We start from the raw sequence: 19,064 nt of genomic DNA on the forward strand, positions 1-19,064 counted from the left end.
TCTCACCGAATTCTCACCGAATTCTCACCCATCTTGCCTATGCTCACCCATAAAACAGCAACACGCTCGGGGCTCATTGATCTTCTGGCCACGTTTATCAGTGTGGCTTGAGGGCGGCTGAGCGGAGGGGAAGCCCTTCTTCCACACCCTTTGGTCGTATGTGCTAGTCGTAGTTGATGCTCGGTTTATGTAGTGTATCTTCTGAGTTATAAGTGCCATGTATCCTGTCTCATGCTATTGTAATAATAGTGTTGTTGATCCCTGAATGAGTCGATAGACAGCTGTAATGGTTCCGTTCAGGTTGAAGCCACGGCTGTCTACAGTTAGTAGTCATGAGACTGACCACCCCCCTCTCGCTGAATCATGCTCTGTGGCTTGTAGCTCCATCGGTGTAAGGATTTTAGTTAAAGTGTAGTACGTCGTTGATTGTGGCCCGCGGTTGAACACAAAAAAGGTCTTGGTTCTATTAATCTATCTAGAAATACACTCGCCACGCGACTTCTCATCAAGCCCTATATAAATACAAAAGCACTAAGCCCGACACAACCGCCCATCCGCGGACTCCGTCCAGGCGTCCGCACCGACGGCGGTGCGCGCGTAGAACAAGCCGTAGGGGTCGTACTTGTCCTTGATCTGCAGCAGACGGTCATAGTTGACGCCGTAGAAGGCCTTCTGCCAGTCGGGCTGCTGGAAGTTGCCCTCGTTCATGTAGGCGCCGGAGTTGGGGGCCAGGGCCTGCAGGCGCGGGATGTAGTCCTTGGTCATCTTGTCCTGCTCGGCGACCATGGCGGCGCGCGCGTCCCACTCCCAGGGGGTGGTCAGGGTGGTGTCGATCAGGGCCTCGCGCCAGGCGGGCAGGACCGCGTTGTCGACGTCGCCGGCCACGCTGCGGTTGACGTTCAGCCCGACCCCGATGAAGGTGGCCCCGTCCTCGACGATGGCGCGGTAGGCCTCGGTGAGTGCGGTTGTGTTGTGCACGACCACGTCGCGCGGGATCAGCCACCCGCCGTACTGCGCCTTGCCCACCGCGATCTCCGCTTCCATCGTGTTGAACTGCTCCAGGTAGGTGTCGAACTCCTTCGCGGTCAGCGTGTACTGGATTCCCAGGTTGGTGAGGCCGGTTTCGAAGGGTTCGACCAGCGCCCGGAGCGTGGCGACGGGGACGCCCGGTCCCGTCAGCGGGGAGATGTAGAAGGTCGTGTTGGTGAAGTACCAGATGCTCATGACGCCGGCGTCGACGATGCTGGGCAGCAGCGTGTGGTAGAGGGTCACCGCCTCGAAGAAGGTGTCCTGGGAGATCCCCTCGTTGGTGAAGGTCAGGTTCAGGCCCGAGGTCGGGGTCGAGGCGTGCAGCTTGGAGGTCATGGCCACGACCACGCCGTACGTGCCGCCGCCGCCGCCGCTCAGCGCCCAGTACAGGTCCTTGTACTCGTTGTCGCGCGTGGCCGTCACGAGCTCCCCGGCGCCCGTGACCACCTCCCAGGCCAGCACCTGGTCCGCCGCCATGCCGTACTTGGAGGACAGCGCTGAGTGGCCGCCACCCTGCGAGTAGCCGCCCGCGATGCCCACGGACGAGCACTCGCCGCCCACGACCTGGTAGCCGTGCTCATCGGCAAACTCATACGCCTCGAAGCCCTGAACACCCGACCCCAGCCGCACAGCCGGTCCGGTGTAGTGGGTCGAGTTGTAGTCCACCAGCGTCCGCGACTTCAGGTTGTGCGTCCACACGCCCAGCCCGCCGGCACCGGTGGACTTGCCGTTGTAGTCGTGGCCCGTGTTGCGGATCACCAGGCGGATGTTGTGCTCGTGGGCGAACTTCAACGTCGCCGAGATATGGGCCGGCGTCGACACGTTCACCGCGTAGTCGATGTAGTTGCCCATCGTGCACGGCTTGGAGACCGGGTGGAACGGGTCGCAGGTGCCGTTGGTGAACCATGGGGCCATGATCGAGCTGCTGGATTGGTAACTGTGGGTCGCGTCGCACGGATCAGTAAGGGGGAGCTGATGAGGGGACGCAAGGGGGTGAAGTCAAAGTGGCAGTGGCTTACTGGAGCTCAGGCTCCGTCCATTCCTCCTTGAGGACGTCGCACACGGCGGCATCGTAGTTGGGCGCGTGGCAGGGCTTGCCGAGGGGGATGGTCTTGATCAGACGGCCGTCCACTGTCTGGTTTAACTTGGCCCATTCACTGGTGGAAGGCCAGCAAGCATCGCCAGGGAAGCAGCGGCAGCTGGTGGAATTGCTGGTGCTGCTGGGACTGCGGGGGCTCGCCGTAGCGGTGGCCGTGAGGGCCAGCAAGCTGGTCCAGAAAGTGGCGGAGGGCATGACGATTGGTAGATGACCTGGCTCTGCTTGGAGACGATCTTCCAGTGAGCGACAGGGGGGGAGGACAAGGCCAATTTATATGCCGACATTCCCGAGGCTTGGCTGTCGAACATGACACCAAGTGGGACACCCCCTTACCTGTTCCTACATCTACTCCGATAATAACCTATGCAGCAGATTGGGTATGCTTGACTTAGGGCTAGGAGTATGATTGCCATCAGGCCATTGCCTTCTTGTCAATTTTTCTTCATCGTCGGAAAACTCGGCTGGTTGCCTAGACTATCCCAACTATCCTGGTTAAAGCCAAACAGTTAATCTACATGCAATCTCGAACCATCTCGCTTAAGCAGTTAGTCTCCACGTTTATTGACCGTTTATTGACCGACTGGACAGTGCCCCCGCTGCAGCGATGCGCGGTCCGGTTCCCCCGTGCTGGCGCCCCACAACGGCGCACGTTAGTCGCGGCGTTAGTACTGCCTTAGTCTCACTCGAATGCACGATGGCGTAAATCGCCTCGGAAATAGTGCGCTGCCAATGCAGCCGATGTCTTGGATTTGACTTCGTGCATATTAATTGATTCCTTAGACAGGGAGGGGGGAGTCCGATTGTGCCGATTGCTAGGCTGAAGGAACCGAGAAATCTTCAAGCAACTTGAACCCAAGAAAAAAAAGAGAAGAAAAAAAAATAAGGTGATTGTTCCCCAGGGTTCGGGTCTTCCCACCTTGCATGATGTTTCTCTGGTGAGATCGATGTGCATTGCACTATCTACAAGATCCTGGTCGTTGAGTTCTTCACCACCCCAGTCTGCCCCATTAACAGGAATGCCATGCCCTGGGTCCATAACCTCGCCCACCCGGATCCCCACAGCCACGTTGCCCGGGTCATCGCGATCTGCTTGACCTTCAGCATCAGTGCTCTGCTGGCCGTGCTGCTACGGCTTCACATCCGGTTGCACACCAAACGCGACCTCTGGCTCGATGACTATGCGGCGATTTGCAGTGCGTTGTTGGGGTTAGGCTATGCCGGGGTTGCGGTGGCTCGTACGTGTTTCTTCTTCACCCGGATGTAAAGCTTGCTTGATGAGAACTGACAGTCAATTTCACTGCTTAGAGACACGGTATGGTCTTGGACTGGACGCAGCATCTTTTCCGGATGCCAATGTGGTGATGTTCAGTAAGGTTGGTACTTTCTACCTGCCGTGACCAGGTGGCAATTCGTAATAGTGACAGACTGACTGGCCCAGATCCAATACGCTGGCGGTCCATTATACATCCTTGCGCTCCTCTTCTTCAAAGTCTCGCTCTTGACCTCCTACCTGCGGATTGGAGGCTTTGTGGCCGCATACCGATGGGTCATCATCGCCGTCACCGGCGCGGTGACATGCAACCAGCTGGTTTTTACACTCCTCTTGACTCTGGCCTGTCAGCCGGTCAGTGCCACACCAAACACCTTCCTATCTGTCTGGTAATTATTCTCTGACAAGGGATTAGGTCGCAAAGCAATGGGACTCGAGTATTCCTGGAACATGCATTGACACGGTAGCTTCATACTACGGTAGGCCAGACCCATAACTTTAACACAATGAGGATTAGGAAACTGACAGATACAAAAGCCTTGGCCGGTACAGAACGTCACGTCCCTCTCCCCAGAACAGGTCCATAACCAGCTCCCCACAATACAGGAACAAGCCTCGGCTTCGATATCGTGATCATCGCTCTCCCCCTCCCTGTCCTCTGGACCTTACAACTCCGCCATACACAGAAGGTCCATGAGTTCCCCGTCCCACGTGCAACCCTGTCGGTCGCCCGACGCTGACTCTCCGATCAACACACCAGGTAGCCCTAATCGGTATCTTCGCCCTCGGCTTCTTCATCACCATCATCCAAATCATCCGCATCTTCACCATCAAGAACCTCAAGACCTACACGGACAGCCAGCCGATTGTCCTGTGGTCGGACGTGGAGATCAGTCTGGGAGTATGCTCGCCCGAACCCGGTTCCTACCATGCCCTGCCTAGTACCTACCGGAACCCTCACCCGCCTACGCTTCGTCCCCCAAAAAGGTACTATTGACTAACGGAACGACCAGGTAATCATCGCCTGCATCCCAACCTACGGCCCCTACTTCCACGCCTTCGCCTCCACCCTCTCCTCCAGCTACCGGACCCGCCGCCGCAAGCGCACCGCGGGCGTCTCGGGCAGCCAGACGCTGAACAACCATTCGCGCTCGTACGGGCTGATGAGCGGGGTCCGCCGCACGCAGCGCAACCAGAGCCGCATGCTGCCCTCCGAGACGGACGACCAGGCCGGGGAGTTCCTGGAGCTGGGCCATCGCAACCACCACCCTCGGGACTATCAGGAGAGGCCGTGGGATAATGCGGTGATGGTGACGACTACCATCGAGCACAGTAGCGGGGACAGTAGTTCGCTGGAGAGTAACGAGAGAAGAGGGAGCGGAGGGCGACATGGTGACGGGCCCGCTGCTCCTCACGGGGCAGCAGTGATGGCGTCCTCCCCGCCTAAGGGCCGGATGGGGGAGCAGCAGGGGGAGATCCCCGGCTGCGAGGGGGGAGGATGTCAGCTGCAGATCCAGAAGGTGATGGAGGTGGAGGTGCGGGTGGAGTGAATCGTCCCTGTAAACTACTTAGTCACGTTCTCGAATCTCTTTTGTTTTACCTTTCTACATTAGTGAAGGCACGACTGGCCCCCGAGTCAGGTGTAGTAAAGATATAAGTATCTATCTAAAGCATAGATTCTTGGTGGTATTCCACCGCTGTGGTCGGTGCAACCTAGATTGCCTGTATTAAACTATGCGACCCAAAGCCGGTGATAAGTACTTTTTGACAGGCGGAGTACTGAACAATAGTGATATGATTGACAAGAAGGAAATGATCAACGAGAAGGAAAGAAGTTTTGAAAGGCCAGTGGCACTTGGCCTAACTCTGCTTTTCCTCTGCAATAAAGATAAATGTCACGAATGGTTCTAATATGTTTATGTTGATTCAAATTGTCTGTATACCTGCCCCTTTACTTGAGTTCCATCTAACTAAGAGAATACTCACCAAGTCAAAGGTTTTTGTCTTGTGGAATTAGTAATTCTTCTTGCACCAAACTTCCTAGCCAAGGTATTACAATTGTTTTAAGTGGGATTCTAATATACTAAAGTGAAAAAGAGAATCTATGGAAGTATAGTTTCACAGTTCTAGCCCAATAATCTTATATTTGTATAACTAGTAAAGTTGGAATTTGAGAGTTGAATCAGGCAGGAAGTATGAGTTCAGAAGGCACTTCGTTTGGCTTTTGGTCTATTGAGGACATGGGACACAAAGAACAGATATTTGTTGTCAACGAGGGGCAGGTCATTTGCGGGGTAACCGGTCTGACCTGCCAGGGGAGATCCTTTTAGCTATGATGGCTATGATACCATATTTTGCATTTTGCAATACCGTCACCCAGCCATAGATGATCTATAGTATGTTTCTCAGCTATAGGCCCCCCCAAGTGAATGGTTCAAAGCCACTAACGGCTCGAATCGAAAATGGTCAATTAAGCCCCTAGTTGCATCAGGCGAATCAGAAGGGGCTTGTTCAAACTCCACGCAGAAAAATTCCCGCAGATCGTTCACCGAATCGACTACGAAGAGTCCCTGACAACTTGTCATCCTGACTGGGGCGTGGAAGCCCATGATACTCTCTCAACCTACCAAGAGGCTACATCGGAGAGTTGAAGACACTCCCAGTCAAAGCTTCAGCTGATTTCTTGTGTTGCGGCGGTACTGGTAGAACATTGAGAGGTACCGAGTTTGTTGGGATATAGCACTGATGTGCAATCGACGGTGAGATGTCTTCAGTTTCCACCCGCCGGGAGTGGTGACGGGGACATCGACAAATTAGGATTCAAGCCGTGCTGCCGGACGCACTCTCGGAGAGGATGACAAGACAAAGAAAAGTGCCTTACTTGAATAAAAGCTGCCTATGTTTCGTGGTGACATCCCGTGCCTCGTATTAACTCCCATCTCCGGCCTGTCCCAAACTCGTTCCGCAAGATTAACCCCAATTTTACGAACGCGCGCACCCCTGGTTCAGGGAATCTGGCCGCTTATCAAAAATAATGACCGTGTTCGGGGGTGATCGTATTCGAGATCCAGTATCTATGGTACAGGAAAATATCGATACAGACGACAGATTCAATAACGAAGACCGGTCCGCCTTGCCTATAAATCCCCGCAATGCACGCCAGGAGAGACACATCTGAGATGCCGGGAACATGCCACCCGACTCAATGCACACCACATGAGGACTATAATGGCCGGAGAACTCGTTTTCATCACCGGAGGCAGCGGCCACGTCGGGTTTCGCGTGCTTGTGCGGGCACTCGAAGCCGGCTACCGCGTGCGGGCTGCGGTGCGGAGCCCCGACAAGGCCCGGCAGATCCTGGCCACGCCCTCCATCCAGGCTCTTCAGCCCGGCGACGACCGGCTGTCGTTCGTGCAGGTGCCGGATCTGACCGCTGAGGGAGCCTACGACCAGGCGATTCAAGGCGCGCAGTATGCCATCCACGTGGCCTCGCCGATCCCGCAACAAACCCAGCTGAATAACCTCGATCAAGACACTGCCAGCAGTGCCCGCCTGGTCGAGCACTTCATCGACCCGGCGGTCCGCGGCACCCTGGGGCTGTTGACGGCCGCACACAAGGCCGGCACCGTCCGACGAGTTGTGATCACCTCGTCCGGCGCGGCGATCGTGCCGTGGTCGTTCGTGGTCTCTGGTGGCGGCGTCGGGAGGGTGTTCGACGCCAACAGTCGCGTGCCCACTCACCCCGCGGGGTACGAGTACAGCTCCGCCTTCGAAGCCTATGCGGCAAGTAAAGTGGCCGCATTGAACGAGGCAGAGCAGTGGTTGGCGACGACCCGACCGTCTTTCGACGTGATCCATCTGTTCCCCGGGTTCGTGATCGGACGGGATGAACTTGCCCCCACACCGGCCGATCTGATGCGCGGATCCAACCAGGAGGTGCTGGGGCCGGTGGCCTACGGGGCCAAGGACAGATGCACCCCCAACTCTGCGGTCCATGTGGATGATGTCGCCGACGCGCACGTCCGCTGCCTCGATCCCACCGTCCCGGGGAATCAGGGCTTCATCCTCTCCTCGGGAGGCGTGCAGGGTACCGATTGGCAGCACAGTCTTGAGATCACCGCGCGCAGGTTCAGAGACGAGGTCGAGTCGGCCCTGCTGCCGAACAACGGGCAGATTCAGTCGATTCCCATTTCTTTGGACACGAGCACGTCGGAGACGGTGTTGGGGAACAAGTTCCGCTCGTTCGAAGAGCAGGTCGTGGATATCGTGTCGTATTATCTTCAACTGGTGGCTGCTTGAACAAGGTGTTATCTCGAAGCTGGTAGGAGGTTGTTCGCTGTGGTCGCACCGATTAGACAGTGTGACTCTTTGGGCAGTAGATAATTCATTCCAGTATCCTGTTTCTTAGGCCGGCGCTCCAGCGTCTGTTCCGTTCGTATATACAATCACATAATCACCCATCCCACCGGCTGATTCTCGTACCCTGTTCCCAGTCTTCAGTTTGGGATCAACGTCTCATTTATTCATCTCTCCTCGACTTAGTGTTGAATAAGGTCACTGTTACATGAACTACAGATTGCTAGAACTCTATCTCTGTCATCATTGTACATTGGCGCGAACAAAGAGGATCGCATTGAAGAAGAAGAAGAAGAAGATGATGATGATGATGATGATGATGTGTTTTCAAACTGCCTACTGAGCCATCAACTATAAAGCACGTGAGCACATGTAACCCTGACCGCATATGGATCTCCCGAGGGTAATTCATTCTCAGCAAATCCTTGAGTTCTCCCTGTCGATCAAACATGAGATGAAAAGAGTAGTACTCCCCAAGGATAAGGTCGGCGAAGGGAGCAGATAGAGCGATTCAGCGGGAAGTCAATAGCAGCCCCTTACCCTTAAACACACCACCACATGAATCTGAACATTAAAAATGTCTATCAACCAGCAATAGTAATGGCCGCCATAGCCAGAACAAGGACGTGCCCAACGCAAGGCCACAAATCATCTCCCACTGTTCTCGAAGCTCGTTTCACCCAAAGCAATACAGAACAATTTCTTTCTCCCTTCACCCTCAAAGGAACCAATACTTGCATCTTACATTGTTGTAACGCTGTGCCCCACGCAGCCCGAAGCAATAGGCCAGCATGAGGCGCTGCATATGATCTCGGCGGTTGCCCAAGCCGGCAAAGGCGATGCGAGTCGGCTCCCGGTTCACCTCTCGTCCCACCGCACACTCGCGAGCACGCTCACAACATGCGCAAGCGGACGTACAGTGACCCTGCTTCGCACGGGCCGTGCTTCTCGGCTTGGTGCAGCATCCGCACTGGCACGCGCAGCACCAGTCGCGGCCGGTGCAGTCCTCCTTGAGTAGCGGGGCCATGTGCCAGTGCGAGCGGGCCCTCAGGGAACCGACTCAGGACCACGTGGGTCCTGCGCTCCAAGTGCCAGATCGTCTCTTCCAGCGCCGACAGCTGGGTTTCGACGGTCTGGATGCGAGAGTAGATTTCCTCCGCGGTGGTGACGTCCGCGGCGCCGGAGATCACTAGCCATACGGAGAGGGTCTTGAGCTCGCTTTGGAGAGCCGCCTCGCGCTGGATCGCAAAGTTCAAGTCGACGTCGTTGCGCACCAGCGCTTCCACGTGGCCGAGCTGCCCCGCTTCACGCTGGAAATACAGTCGGGCCTGGGCTTCCTGGGCCCCGTTGAAGTCTCCCACGTCTTCGCAGAATCTCTCGTCCCAAAGATTCAGCCATGCTGTTACAGGATGCTCCACGGCATGACGGATGTAGAATGTGTCTGACGAGTCAGGAACTGATGAATGTGGTGTGAATCGGAATAGTAGCTTATGGTTGGAGGAACGACGAGTTTTCGGAGGAGTGGGATGGAAAGACAAATGGATGGCTGTGTGGCATTGCTCTGGCTCGGTAAGCCCTACATCATCACGGCGAAGCCCGCAGGCCCCTTGAGTCCGTAAGCTATCATGATGACAACATGCGGACCGTATTTCCCTAACTGCTGCACCTCACATATAGAGTCCATTTTCTCTCCTCCGGCACGTCTGTTTTAGTCGTTTTCCTGGAGTGTGCCGATAACTGAGTGTGTTCTTCTCCGACGCAATAAGAAATACACCTAGAGTATACCGTCCTTTCCACCCACGTTCGATACTGACGACATAGCAGGACGCAAGTACTACTGACTTTTTCTTGTCCCGACTCTGTCCCGCGAGAGTATGGAGCAACAATCCGTCGTGTCTGCGACTCGGAACCAGCAGGACCTGATCGGGAGACGCAGCGCTATCGATGAAAGGATCGCTTCAGAAATTCAAAGTGCAACCACACACTTACAGAGTCTCAAGAAAGTGTTGGGATGCGTTGAGACGCAGCACAGAGAGGTGCTCGGCCTCGATGACCAGATTCGGCGGATGGAAGAACAGCGAGACCGTGAACAGTCGGGATGTATCTCTCTTCTTGCTCTCACCGATCGCGACCTGCAACGCAGCTTCGGGATTGTGGTTCGCGAGGATGATTATGACTGGCTAGCCTTTCCAACTGACGTTCATCCATTGCCAGGTAGGTAAGTCCCCAAAGGAATCGCATTTGATAATTTCTCCCAGGAGCGGCCCGTGTCCAGCTAAGAGATATGGGGGTTACTGATGAATATAACAGCCGATTTCAAGCTCGAAGTCTCTGAAATCATGAATAAATACGCCTATGATCACTCAAACATCGATCAATACAGCCCGCTCGGTTGGATTCTTCTACAGATTGCCCACGCAGTGAACACCGTCCTGGGGGTCAAGACCGGCATGATGAATCTCGCGCACAACACGGACCTGCTGCATACCTTTGCGCAACACAAGAGCATGACTCTTGCTGGCCGGGCGGACTACACCCTCTGGTACCGCGACCCGGAAATCGCTCGCATCCATCTGGTGGTGGTCGAGGCCGATCCCGACAAGCCGGAAAAGCAGGCAGAGACGCGGGCTATAGCTTACATGCGTACGTGGTTCCCTAAATCAGACCGCTAGGTCTTTCCGTGGTGAGAGGACAAAAGAAAAAGCCCTTCCTGACGTGCTCAACTGTCTAGTCATGGTTCAAGAATCCCGTTGGCAGGCCTGCGACATGCTTGCCGTGGTCTACGGCCTTGTCCACGATGAGAACAGCCGTACCTTGACATTCCTCCGTCTGGACACCACAAGAAAGGTAGGAGGTCGGAGTCGAAGGGTCTGCACCAGAGTATTCTCCCCGCGCTGACAGTTTACAGATCCAACGCACGACCGAACGTTGGGAATTCTTTTCTTCAACCAGGGACTTCGCCATCACATCAATTCTGTGGAATATCTTCAGGGAGGCGCGGATGTATGAGGATAGCTCGATGGATCCAGACTACGAGGATAGTCTCCGGGACCCAGACTTTGAGGGTTCTTCCACTTGCACCGGGAGGGATAAGGAGGACCTGACCTTAAGTGACTGCTGATAGTGATTTCTGGCGGATTGTGTCTCTGATTTTCGTGTGATTCGTTGTATCACTAGTCGCGTATAAGACTTCAGATTTCGAATATCTATTTTGCTCGGTCCGTTCTTTTGCGATGCGGTTCATAAAGCACTTCTTCCGGAATGACTGCCTGGTGTTTGAGAGTAAGAGAAATATTGTGATTTCCTGATGGTCTCTTGGGTTAGGGCTTGAGGGTGACAGAGACACGCTCAGAAATTTGCTGGCCTCAACAGAGGAACAGACAAAAGGGAGTAGATGTCCTTCAATTGGTGTAGTGCTGTGAACTTGCTCTAAGCGTGATGATCTCGCACCAAGCATACATTATGTCATGGTTTCTGCTGTATATCCTCTTGGCATTGATGCTAAATCACATCCCTTGCCTAAAACAAGACAACAATGCTTTTCTTTCACATGGATCGTTGGTGATTGTGAGACCAGGGCAGGTGATGTTACACAACCATGCAGAGCTGATCATCTTTTTCCTCTCTCTGCTTGGTATCCGAACGCTCGTGATTCTCATGTACGTTCACGTCACTTCGCCTACTCTGAACTCGAGCGTTGTCCTTCGCCACTGCTAGTATGTCCTACTCCAGTCTGAGTACAAATACGTCAATGATTTTCTTTGTTCATCCTGAATACAGCTGACTTTTATAATTCACACCCGCACGATCTCTACAAAAAAGCCATTCTATTACCACACGGTCATCAGCCCACCCATCTAAAGGTTCACATACACAATGAAAATCCCCGTCAGCCTCATCACAACTCTCATAAACTCAGCCTCAGCCACCCTCGTAACGTACTACCAAATCCAGCCCGCAGGCACCACCGACACCCTGCATGCGACCGGGGATCTCCGCTTCTACCAAGCCAACGACTACCTCAACGTATGGGCCATCAACCCCGTCGACGGCGGCGCCACCATCAAGAACGCCTTCACCAATATCAATTCGTATATCAGCTGTGATGACACGTCGTGCACGTCTGTTGCTCAGCAGCCGACAACCTTCACATTTGAGGACGCTGGTGAGGGGGCATATAGGGTCTGCAACCCTGCGGATGGACTTGTTTGGACCGCTGCGGACTCCACCATCAAACCCGCCCCGGCCGATGGCAGCCCAGCGCAGAAGTTTTTGTTTCAGCCGGTGCAGATGACTGTGCCTCCTTATTGAATACGGGTGGTTCGTACCGCGCTGTGCCTGTCCTGCGGATCCCCGCCTCCGCGCTGGGTATATTCATGCTTCTTTCCCCGCTAGTCGGACAGGCAATGTTATCGCTACAGTACCGATGTTTCTGTGAGAGCACTTAGGGATATGCATTTGCTTTCTCGCATGATAGGCGTGATTTGCAATGAAAGCTTGGGGAACGCTTTGCATGGGTAAATATATCGCCACCAAAAAGGGGGGGGGGGGGGAAGTTTCGCTAATTTGCTACCGTATGAAGAGAGCTTTAATGGAAGTTTATTGAGCAGATTTATCGTTCTCTGAGACTACATATAGCTTCTGTTTTGGCTGGACCTATAGCTTTGCTAACCACGACTGTCCTAAATCTCAAGGGGAGATTGAACTCCAGCCAATAGGATGTGTTCTTAGACATATAGGTGATGATACTCCCGCTGGAGAGATTACACGCTGACTTCATCAAGATATGTATGAGATGTCTACAATCGAGTAGTCGGGTACCACACGCTAAAAGCGTAAGAAACAAGAGTAATAACCCATACAGTAGAAAGGAAGCAGGAGGGCGGAACGTGTGTTGATGAGAAACGGGAGCGAGGAAAGGATGTAATAACATATAGGCAGGGCTCTCGAAAATGTTAAGCATGGAAGGGTGCTGTTGTAATGAAGAACAATAGGTTTCATTCAAAACGATAGCCGTTTGGCCAACATTACCCGCAGTCCTGCAAAATTTAAAGCCTGAACAAGGCCAGCTGCGGACCTATTGATCCTATTCATGCGCGCACATGATTCTGTTTTCCCTGTAGGGATACTTGCACTGCCTAGTCCTTACAGCTGTGTTGTTACGGCATGGAAGGTGTTCGCAAAGAGAGACAGGCCACCTACGCGGCTATTGAGGATACTCAAACGGCTATGGAGGATCCAGAAGTTGGAAAAGACTGTATGAAAATTCGTTACGGGACTTTAAGGGGATACTCCAATGCATAGACAGTACATCACGTTCGTGTTGCATTCCGTTTGCCACAGGTTTAGCTTGAATTAAAATAAAGCCACGGTGGGTGAAAGTCTCTTATAATGTATATCACACCCGGCTGCGTTATGTCATTGGCTCGAAATGTTGATGCATCCTTGCAAACATCTACTCCTGTGCAAATCGATCTCCGCCTGCCTACCTTCTGCCCCGGTAACATGAAACATGGCAAGCGCATAAGTTGCCTTGGAAACAGAAGCATCCAAGATTCTGGAAGACTCCCAGCGGCAGGATCAGTGGAAGTGATCCACAGTCCTGCACGCTAGTTTTAGGCTTAAGATCCCGCGGTGACGCCAATCATATGATGAGCCGTTATTCTTCTCAAGATCTGACCCGTGACGGGGTTCGAGAGAGAGGTTTTCTGAGGGAGGAACGAGAATTTGCCCTCCGGCGGGATACCGACCCCGGGATTTGTTCGGCCTGTAACCCTCAATGAGGAGGTCGGGCCGGGTGAGCGGCACAACAAGCCGTTGACTGCCAAGACAGATAAGAAAAAATAAGAAAGGAAAAAAATGTGATGTGGCTTAGCTTGAGTGCTGCTTACAGTTAAAACGTGGCTGCCACTATTCTTTAGCTTAAGTTCACTAACATAGTGCTTGTCCTCCATATCTCTGACGTAGTGCAGTACTCCGGAGTATGTACTGTAGATAAGTGCGCACTCCACAAGACATCAACAAATGTACTCAACATCCAAAACTCTCCGCGATCGATCATGGAATAATGTTTCCGGAAGAGCCATAACCAGGAATTATGAGGGTTCATATGGCGGAGAGTTTATCCAAATCCCACCGACGGACACATTCTCGGAGACTTCTCCCGACTGGTTTTTCCGCCGAGGACGGACAGTTGACTGTATCAGAAAAAAAAAATCTTTATCAAAGACAAGAAACCAGTTGCTGATGAAATTTGCCCCACCCTTTTGCAACCCCTGCGAAACCGAGGCTCCCGATTTGATGCCCAGGTTGCCCGCTGGACCCACCTCTTCCCGATAACCATTCTTCTATATAAATCCGACTGCCACTTTTTCTCCTCTGGGGATGACACACTCTCATAGCCAGATTTGGTTGTATTTTTGATTCATATCCTGCAAGATGACCTCTTTCACCTACGACGTCTTCCGCGGCTCCGCCGAGGGCAAGATTGTGCCCGCCCAGACGACCAGCGAGCTCGGTCACGGCGAGGTCTTCATCGAGACCACCCACTCCGGTCTCTGCGGCACGGACGAGCACTACCTCAAGGCCGACCAAGTGCTGGGCCACGAGGGTGTGGGTATCGTCAAAGCTGTTGGGCCTGGTGTCACCGACGTGAAGGTTGGCGCGCGGGTTGGCTTCGGATATACGCACAGCGTCTGCGCCAACTGCGATAACTGCGTGACTGGTATGCTCCCGCATGCTTACCCTCCGTGCCCTATATCACGATGCTAACCAGAGGTGCAACAGGATGGGACCAGTACTGCCGCAACCAGAAGCAATACGGCTTCCACGACCTCCACAATGGCACCTTCAGCTACGGCGCCATCTGGGACGCCAAGTGCGTCTACCCGATCCCGGAGGGGTATGATTCCATCAACGCCGCGCCGCTGATGTGCGCCGGCGCCACCGTCTGGACCGTCCTGTCCGAGTACGGCATCAAGGCCACCGACCGCGTCGCCGTCATGGGCATTGGTGGGTTGGGCCACATCGCCATCAAGCTGGCCGCCGCCATGGGCTGCCACGTGGTCGTGCTCTCCAGCTCCGAGGGCAAGCGCCAGGAGGCGATGGAGTTCGGCGCCTCCGAGTACCACGTCTTCCGGTCCGGCGGCCCCGTCCCCGAGGGCTTCAAGCCCGTCAACCACCTGCTGCTGTGCGGGAGCGGATCCGTGGATTATCCTTCGTATGTTGCCTGCCTGCCTGCCTGCCTGCCCCCCAACACATTTCTTCGAACGAGCTGTCCCACTGACTGACTGTTCCGACAGGCTCATCCCCCTCATGGCCACCCACGGCAGCATCTACCCGCTGACCGTCGCCTTCGAGCCCGCCCGCGTCCCCATGCTCGACCTCGTCTGGCGCGGCGTCCGCATCCAGGGCTCCCTCGTCGCCTCCCGCAACAGCATCCGCTCCCTGCTCGACTTCGCCGCCCGCAAGAACATCGTCCCCACCGTCATGACCTTCCCGCTCACCAAGGAGGGCATCGAGGACGCCATGGAGACCCTCCGCCAGGGTAAGATGCGCTACCGCGGTGTCTTGGTCAAGCCTTGAGTTCGGCACCGGGCTGTGGGCTTTGCTTGCCGTTAGGGCTGTGTATGTATGACGATGATGATGTTGCATATCTGTGGCGTTGTGGGTTATAGATTTATAGATCTTCTTCTTGGGGGGGGTGGGTAAATTTAATGATGTCGGTGCTTTTATGGTACCGGTGCTTGATTATTATTTTTTTTCTTGGCGGTGTGTGTCGAGTCGAGGGATGTTCTTGGGTGAGTTTGGTTGGTGGACAAGCCATGGGGTGGGAGAATGTCTGGAGAATGTTTCCGAGATCGTAGGATGCTCTTTGCCGGTGGAGTGGCACTCATCAGTGGTGATTGGCTTAGTGAACTACTACTGCAGGCAGTGGGAGGGGCACGAGAACGATCGCAGCTAAAGTCAATCCGGGGCTCCATGAAGAGATTGAATATGTGGAGCATGGCATCTGATAAAGGCTGGCTATCTATTATAGCAACATCTACCTTGAGAATGAGTATGGTTCTGGTAGAGAGAAATAGGAAGAGTATTATTGCTGGTGCTGGCACAATCGGGTATTGTGCAATGTATAAACTGAGGTCTCGCCTGTCTTCTTCTGGTGATAACTGCATGGCGATCGGACAAACACAGACGATCTAGGATCTTCTAGTAATGGAAAACTGCAGAGGATTAAGACATACTCGGAATCTACCCCCAGTACCCACAAGCCACCATTCGCACCCGCCTCACTGCTTTATCAGGCGTGAACACATGTAAAGTCAAATCCAGACCTTCCCTCCGCATCAGCTCCAGATGACACCTCTGGAATGTATATCGTGTCTCTACGTTCAAGGCGCCGACCCGGCCATCAGAATCTCCGCCGTGCGTCCTAGCGAAGTGCCCTCATCGTCGATCTCCTCCAACTCCCGATCGCTGACCTCCCGCGGTCCGATGCCGGCTAGACCCCACACCGCCGGGCGTCGTCGCGCGAGCAGCTGCGCCGCCGTCCGTTCATCCGAATGCAAATGTCCTCCCGATTTGCGGAGTAGCAGCACATGCTCCGAGAGTCCGGCGTTGGCTGCCAGGAACAATGGCGTGCGGCCGTTGCGGTTCCGGATGTGTACTGAGCCACCCTGGAGCAGAAGGTATCGAAGAATCTCGACAGATGGCGAGGTGGCCGCCAGATGCTGCAAGGGGAGTCAGCTTTCTTGTCCGGCTGGTAGTCAAAAGACGATAAACGGAGCCACTTACGATCGGAGTGTTGCCTGAGTAGTCCGCATCATTGAGCAGCCAGTGATGCTCCCTGACCACAATCTCCTTCACCCGCTCAATATCCCCTTGGGCAATCGCGTAGCCCAGCACGGTCAGAGACTGAACGCGCTCCGGAAGAGCACCGTCTGGGTGACGGAACACAGGTTGCGATACTTCGGTCAGTTCTCCGCGCAGAGAGACGGACATGTTCTTCGCGACCCATTCGGGTGTGGAGTCGGGCAAGGCCAGGAGATACGCCAGCTTCGTCAACGCCGCTTCCGTAGTCAGGTCGAGGCCTGCGACCACACCTGCGCGTGACAGGCTCATACCCGGAGCATAAACGGGACTGACACTTCCCGTGAGACCTGTGTTGTCCATGTTAGATTCAGATGTCGTTATCACGGCGATTACGGCCAAGCGAGACTCACATTGAGTGACATTAACAATGACAATCCCTCTCTTAATGGCAGCAGCCAGCACGTTCGTCATGGCATTATCCTGTCCGCTGGGTGCATTTCCAGCACCAAAGGTCTCCAGGACCAACCCACGCAGTCCATCTAGCTTCAGCACAGCGTCCACCATCTCCGGCTTGATACCTGGGAAGATCCGCAGACAGGCGACGTGCGTGGTGTCGAGGTTGGTCTGAATGCTGAAATGGTCCAGGCTCTTGGGTCGATTTACCAGCTCCCAATCAATATTTGTGCGCATCGACGTCGTGACCGCCAACGGGGGGCAGTTCGGAGAGTTGAAGGCGGCGAAGTCACTGGCCGCCACCTTGCACGATCGGTTGCCGCGGAACAGTCGATTGTTGAAATACAGACAGACTTCCGGGATCATGAAGTGGCCCGCCACAACGAGTGATCCGAGAAGGTTGTCCGTGGCGTCGTTCTGCAACTCGAGCATGGGAGCCTGGGCTCCCGTGAGGACGACCGGTTTTCCGAGGTTCTGCAGCATGAAGCTGAGGGCCGAGCACGTATACGCCAGACTGTCTGTGCCGTGCAGCACGACGAATCCGTCGAACCGCGTGTAGTTGCGCTCGACGGTGCGGGCGATTTCGGCCCAACCCTTCGCGTCGATCGAACTACTGTCCAGCAGCTCCTCGAACTCGAACACGGTGTATCGCACGCGCCGCCCGTATGCGGTGACGGGGGTGCGCAGACTCGGGTGGCCCTTCACCTCTTTGTCGGCGTTAACCACCACGTCCATCATGCTTGTGTGCGAGCCATCATTGAAGGTCGGGACTCGGGCGAGACACTGTTCCTGGAACCCTCGGGCAGGTACGAAACCAGACGGGGACTGTCGCATACAGATGGTACCTCCGGTCATGATGATGAGGACGCGCGACTCGGGGATGGAATCCTCGGGCTGCTGCTCGGCCAGTTCAGGCAGCGCTCCGTTCAAAGAGACCATGTTGGTCAGCTCTGATGCCGATCGCATTATTTTTTATTATCTGATAGTGTTGTTGTTTTCAAGCCCGAGCTGTCGTGGAGAGAGGAAGATGGGGAGAAAAAAAGTAAGGCTCGCGGGGAGGGGCAACAAAAAATAAGAATGCGGGGCCTTCCCCTTCAGGCAGGTTTGTGTTTTTGGAGTGAAGCTCAAAGTTACTTTTTTAAACTGCATCGAAAAGGCCAGGCCCCCAACCCACTTTATTCTTATTCTTGTTGGGGTCACAAGCAAAGTGGTGGTGGGCAAGTTCGCCCCAATTGGAGAAGGCCCAGCAAACCTGTTATACCGTGAAGGAAGTGAGTGATCATTTGACTTCGGACAGTACTGTACCCAGGCCTGATTCTCGGCTTATTTCAACCCAGTCGGGTTGATAACGTGCTGTCCAGGGACGAGGTTCTGCGAACCTAGCTTGCATGTGGTACGAGGAATTCGAACATTAATTGATCCCATGCTGCAGTTGAGTGAAACAGATTTTTGGAGTAGGTTGGACTACAACTCCGATTTCCGGCCGTGGCGTTACGTAACTTACTGCTTTCTCCATGCGATGCTGAAGGAGCACGTGACTGTAGAGGGGCAGAATGGCTTGTTAGACCGCCTCCACTACCGCCCCAGTCGGCAGAACCTAGCGAACCTCGCAGTGGTCCGGGCTGATTTTCCATATGAACAGTCCTGAAAAAACGATCTGGAAAACTGTTCAATTTAGGCGGTGGCAGAAATACCCGGAGCTGGTAAGTCCCGCTGCACCACCACACTAGCCGGCAGATGCAAACAATGCAATATCACGCCAGGCCATCAGCCATCTTCACCATCAACAATCTCAGGTCTTCTCTTCCCACTGCAATCCACTTTCACATCCCCGCACCGGAGAAGCTTCTTGAAGCTGACGAAGCAGACTTGTTTCTGCTAAAACGTTCAGGAAACTCAAGTTGCAAGATATTCCAAAACGCGAGCCACGAATGCAGTTTCATGTTGCAGCGTCATGAACGCGTTTCAGATCTATTTCTGTACAATACCACTTCGCTAAATCTGCCTTTCTCCGGTCTTTTGCGAAGAACAAACTGCTATACGCAT

General features: G+C 54.2%; 8 protein-coding genes across 8 annotated transcripts; 5 read left to right on the forward strand and 3 right to left on the reverse strand.

The window, feature by feature from the left end:
• Positions 1-531: 531 nt before the first annotated feature.
• Positions 532-2,341, reverse strand: BO66DRAFT_420582 (FAD-dependent oxidoreductase; the record flags this gene model as incomplete). The annotated part of the gene is made up of 2 exons (XM_025649884.1): positions 2,049-2,341; positions 532-1,966 (listed from the first exon to the last, which is right to left on the reverse strand). The coding sequence occupies exons 1-2, from the start codon at positions 2,321-2,323 to the stop codon at positions 532-534; spliced, it is 1,710 nt and encodes a 569-aa protein (XP_025503749.1). The 5' UTR covers positions 2,324-2,341.
• Positions 2,342-3,149: 808 nt separating this feature from the next.
• BO66DRAFT_374568 (uncharacterized protein) lies at positions 3,150-4,948 on the forward strand (the record flags this gene model as incomplete). The annotated part of the gene is made up of 8 exons (XM_025645602.1): positions 3,150-3,363; positions 3,434-3,501; positions 3,567-3,752; positions 3,814-3,877; positions 3,990-4,087; positions 4,159-4,299; positions 4,412-4,822; positions 4,904-4,948. 8 exons carry the CDS (start codon positions 3,150-3,152, stop codon positions 4,946-4,948), a joined length of 1,227 nt encoding a protein of 408 aa, XP_025503750.1.
• Positions 4,949-6,614: 1,666 nt separating this feature from the next.
• BO66DRAFT_451816 (NAD(P)-binding protein) lies at positions 6,615-7,697 on the forward strand (the record flags this gene model as incomplete). The annotated part of the gene is made up of 1 exon (XM_025651886.1): positions 6,615-7,697. The coding sequence occupies one exon, from the start codon at positions 6,615-6,617 to the stop codon at positions 7,695-7,697; it is 1,083 nt and encodes a 360-aa protein (XP_025503751.1).
• Positions 7,698-8,647: 950 nt separating this feature from the next.
• Positions 8,648-9,438, reverse strand: BO66DRAFT_438633 (uncharacterized protein; the record flags this gene model as incomplete). The annotated part of the gene is made up of 2 exons (XM_025651073.1): positions 8,648-9,210; positions 9,399-9,438. 2 exons carry the CDS (start codon positions 9,436-9,438, stop codon positions 8,648-8,650), a joined length of 603 nt encoding a protein of 200 aa, XP_025503752.1.
• Positions 9,439-9,628: 190 nt separating this feature from the next.
• On the forward strand, positions 9,629-10,875 carry BO66DRAFT_401628 (uncharacterized protein; the record flags this gene model as incomplete). Its single annotated transcript, XM_025648768.1, has 4 exons — positions 9,629-9,968; positions 10,065-10,397; positions 10,486-10,601; positions 10,663-10,875. 4 exons carry the CDS (start codon positions 9,629-9,631, stop codon positions 10,873-10,875), a joined length of 1,002 nt encoding a protein of 333 aa, XP_025503753.1.
• Positions 10,876-11,630: 755 nt separating this feature from the next.
• Positions 11,631-12,065, forward strand: BO66DRAFT_438635 (RICIN domain-containing protein; the record flags this gene model as incomplete). Its single annotated transcript, XM_025651074.1, has 1 exon — positions 11,631-12,065. One exon carries the CDS (start codon positions 11,631-11,633, stop codon positions 12,063-12,065), a length of 435 nt encoding a protein of 144 aa, XP_025503754.1.
• A 2,099-nt stretch (positions 12,066-14,164) lies between these two features.
• Positions 14,165-15,338, forward strand: BO66DRAFT_374570 (NAD(P)-dependent alcohol dehydrogenase; the record flags this gene model as incomplete). Its single annotated transcript, XM_025645603.1, has 3 exons — positions 14,165-14,478; positions 14,541-14,973; positions 15,056-15,338. Exons 1-3 carry the CDS (start codon positions 14,193-14,195, stop codon positions 15,336-15,338), a joined length of 1,002 nt encoding a protein of 333 aa, XP_025503755.1. The 5' UTR covers positions 14,165-14,192.
• Positions 15,339-15,837: 499 nt separating this feature from the next.
• BO66DRAFT_350094 (putative lysophospholipase) lies at positions 15,838-18,470 on the reverse strand. The gene is made up of 3 exons (XM_025644707.1): positions 16,976-18,470; positions 16,548-16,912; positions 15,838-16,483 (listed from the first exon to the last, which is right to left on the reverse strand). The coding sequence occupies exons 1-3, from the start codon at positions 17,982-17,984 to the stop codon at positions 16,145-16,147; spliced, it is 1,713 nt and encodes a 570-aa protein (XP_025503756.1). The 5' UTR covers positions 17,985-18,470; the 3' UTR covers positions 15,838-16,144.
• Between the last annotated feature and the right edge of the window lie 594 nt (positions 18,471-19,064).

The sequence above is a fragment of the Aspergillus aculeatinus genome (assembly GCF_003184765.1).
Source record: "Aspergillus aculeatinus CBS 121060 unplaced genomic scaffold BO66scaffold_25, whole genome shotgun sequence".
In the NCBI taxonomy this organism is placed as follows: domain Eukaryota; kingdom Fungi; phylum Ascomycota; class Eurotiomycetes; order Eurotiales; family Aspergillaceae; genus Aspergillus; species Aspergillus aculeatinus.

Excerpts from the sequence above, each read along its gene's own strand:
- BO66DRAFT_350094 (XM_025644707.1), bottom strand. The coding sequence starts at position 17,984 with ATGCGATCGGCATCAGAGCTGACCAACATGGTCTCTTTGAACGGAGCG. Across the intron at positions 16,913-16,975 it reads CATTGTTAATGTCACTCAAT|GTCTCACGGGAAGTGTCAGT; the intron begins GTGAGTCTCGCT and ends TGGACAACACAG. Across the intron at positions 16,484-16,547 it reads ACTCAGGCAACACTCCGATC|CATCTGGCGGCCACCTCGCC; the intron begins GTAAGTGGCTCC and ends CTCCCCTTGCAG.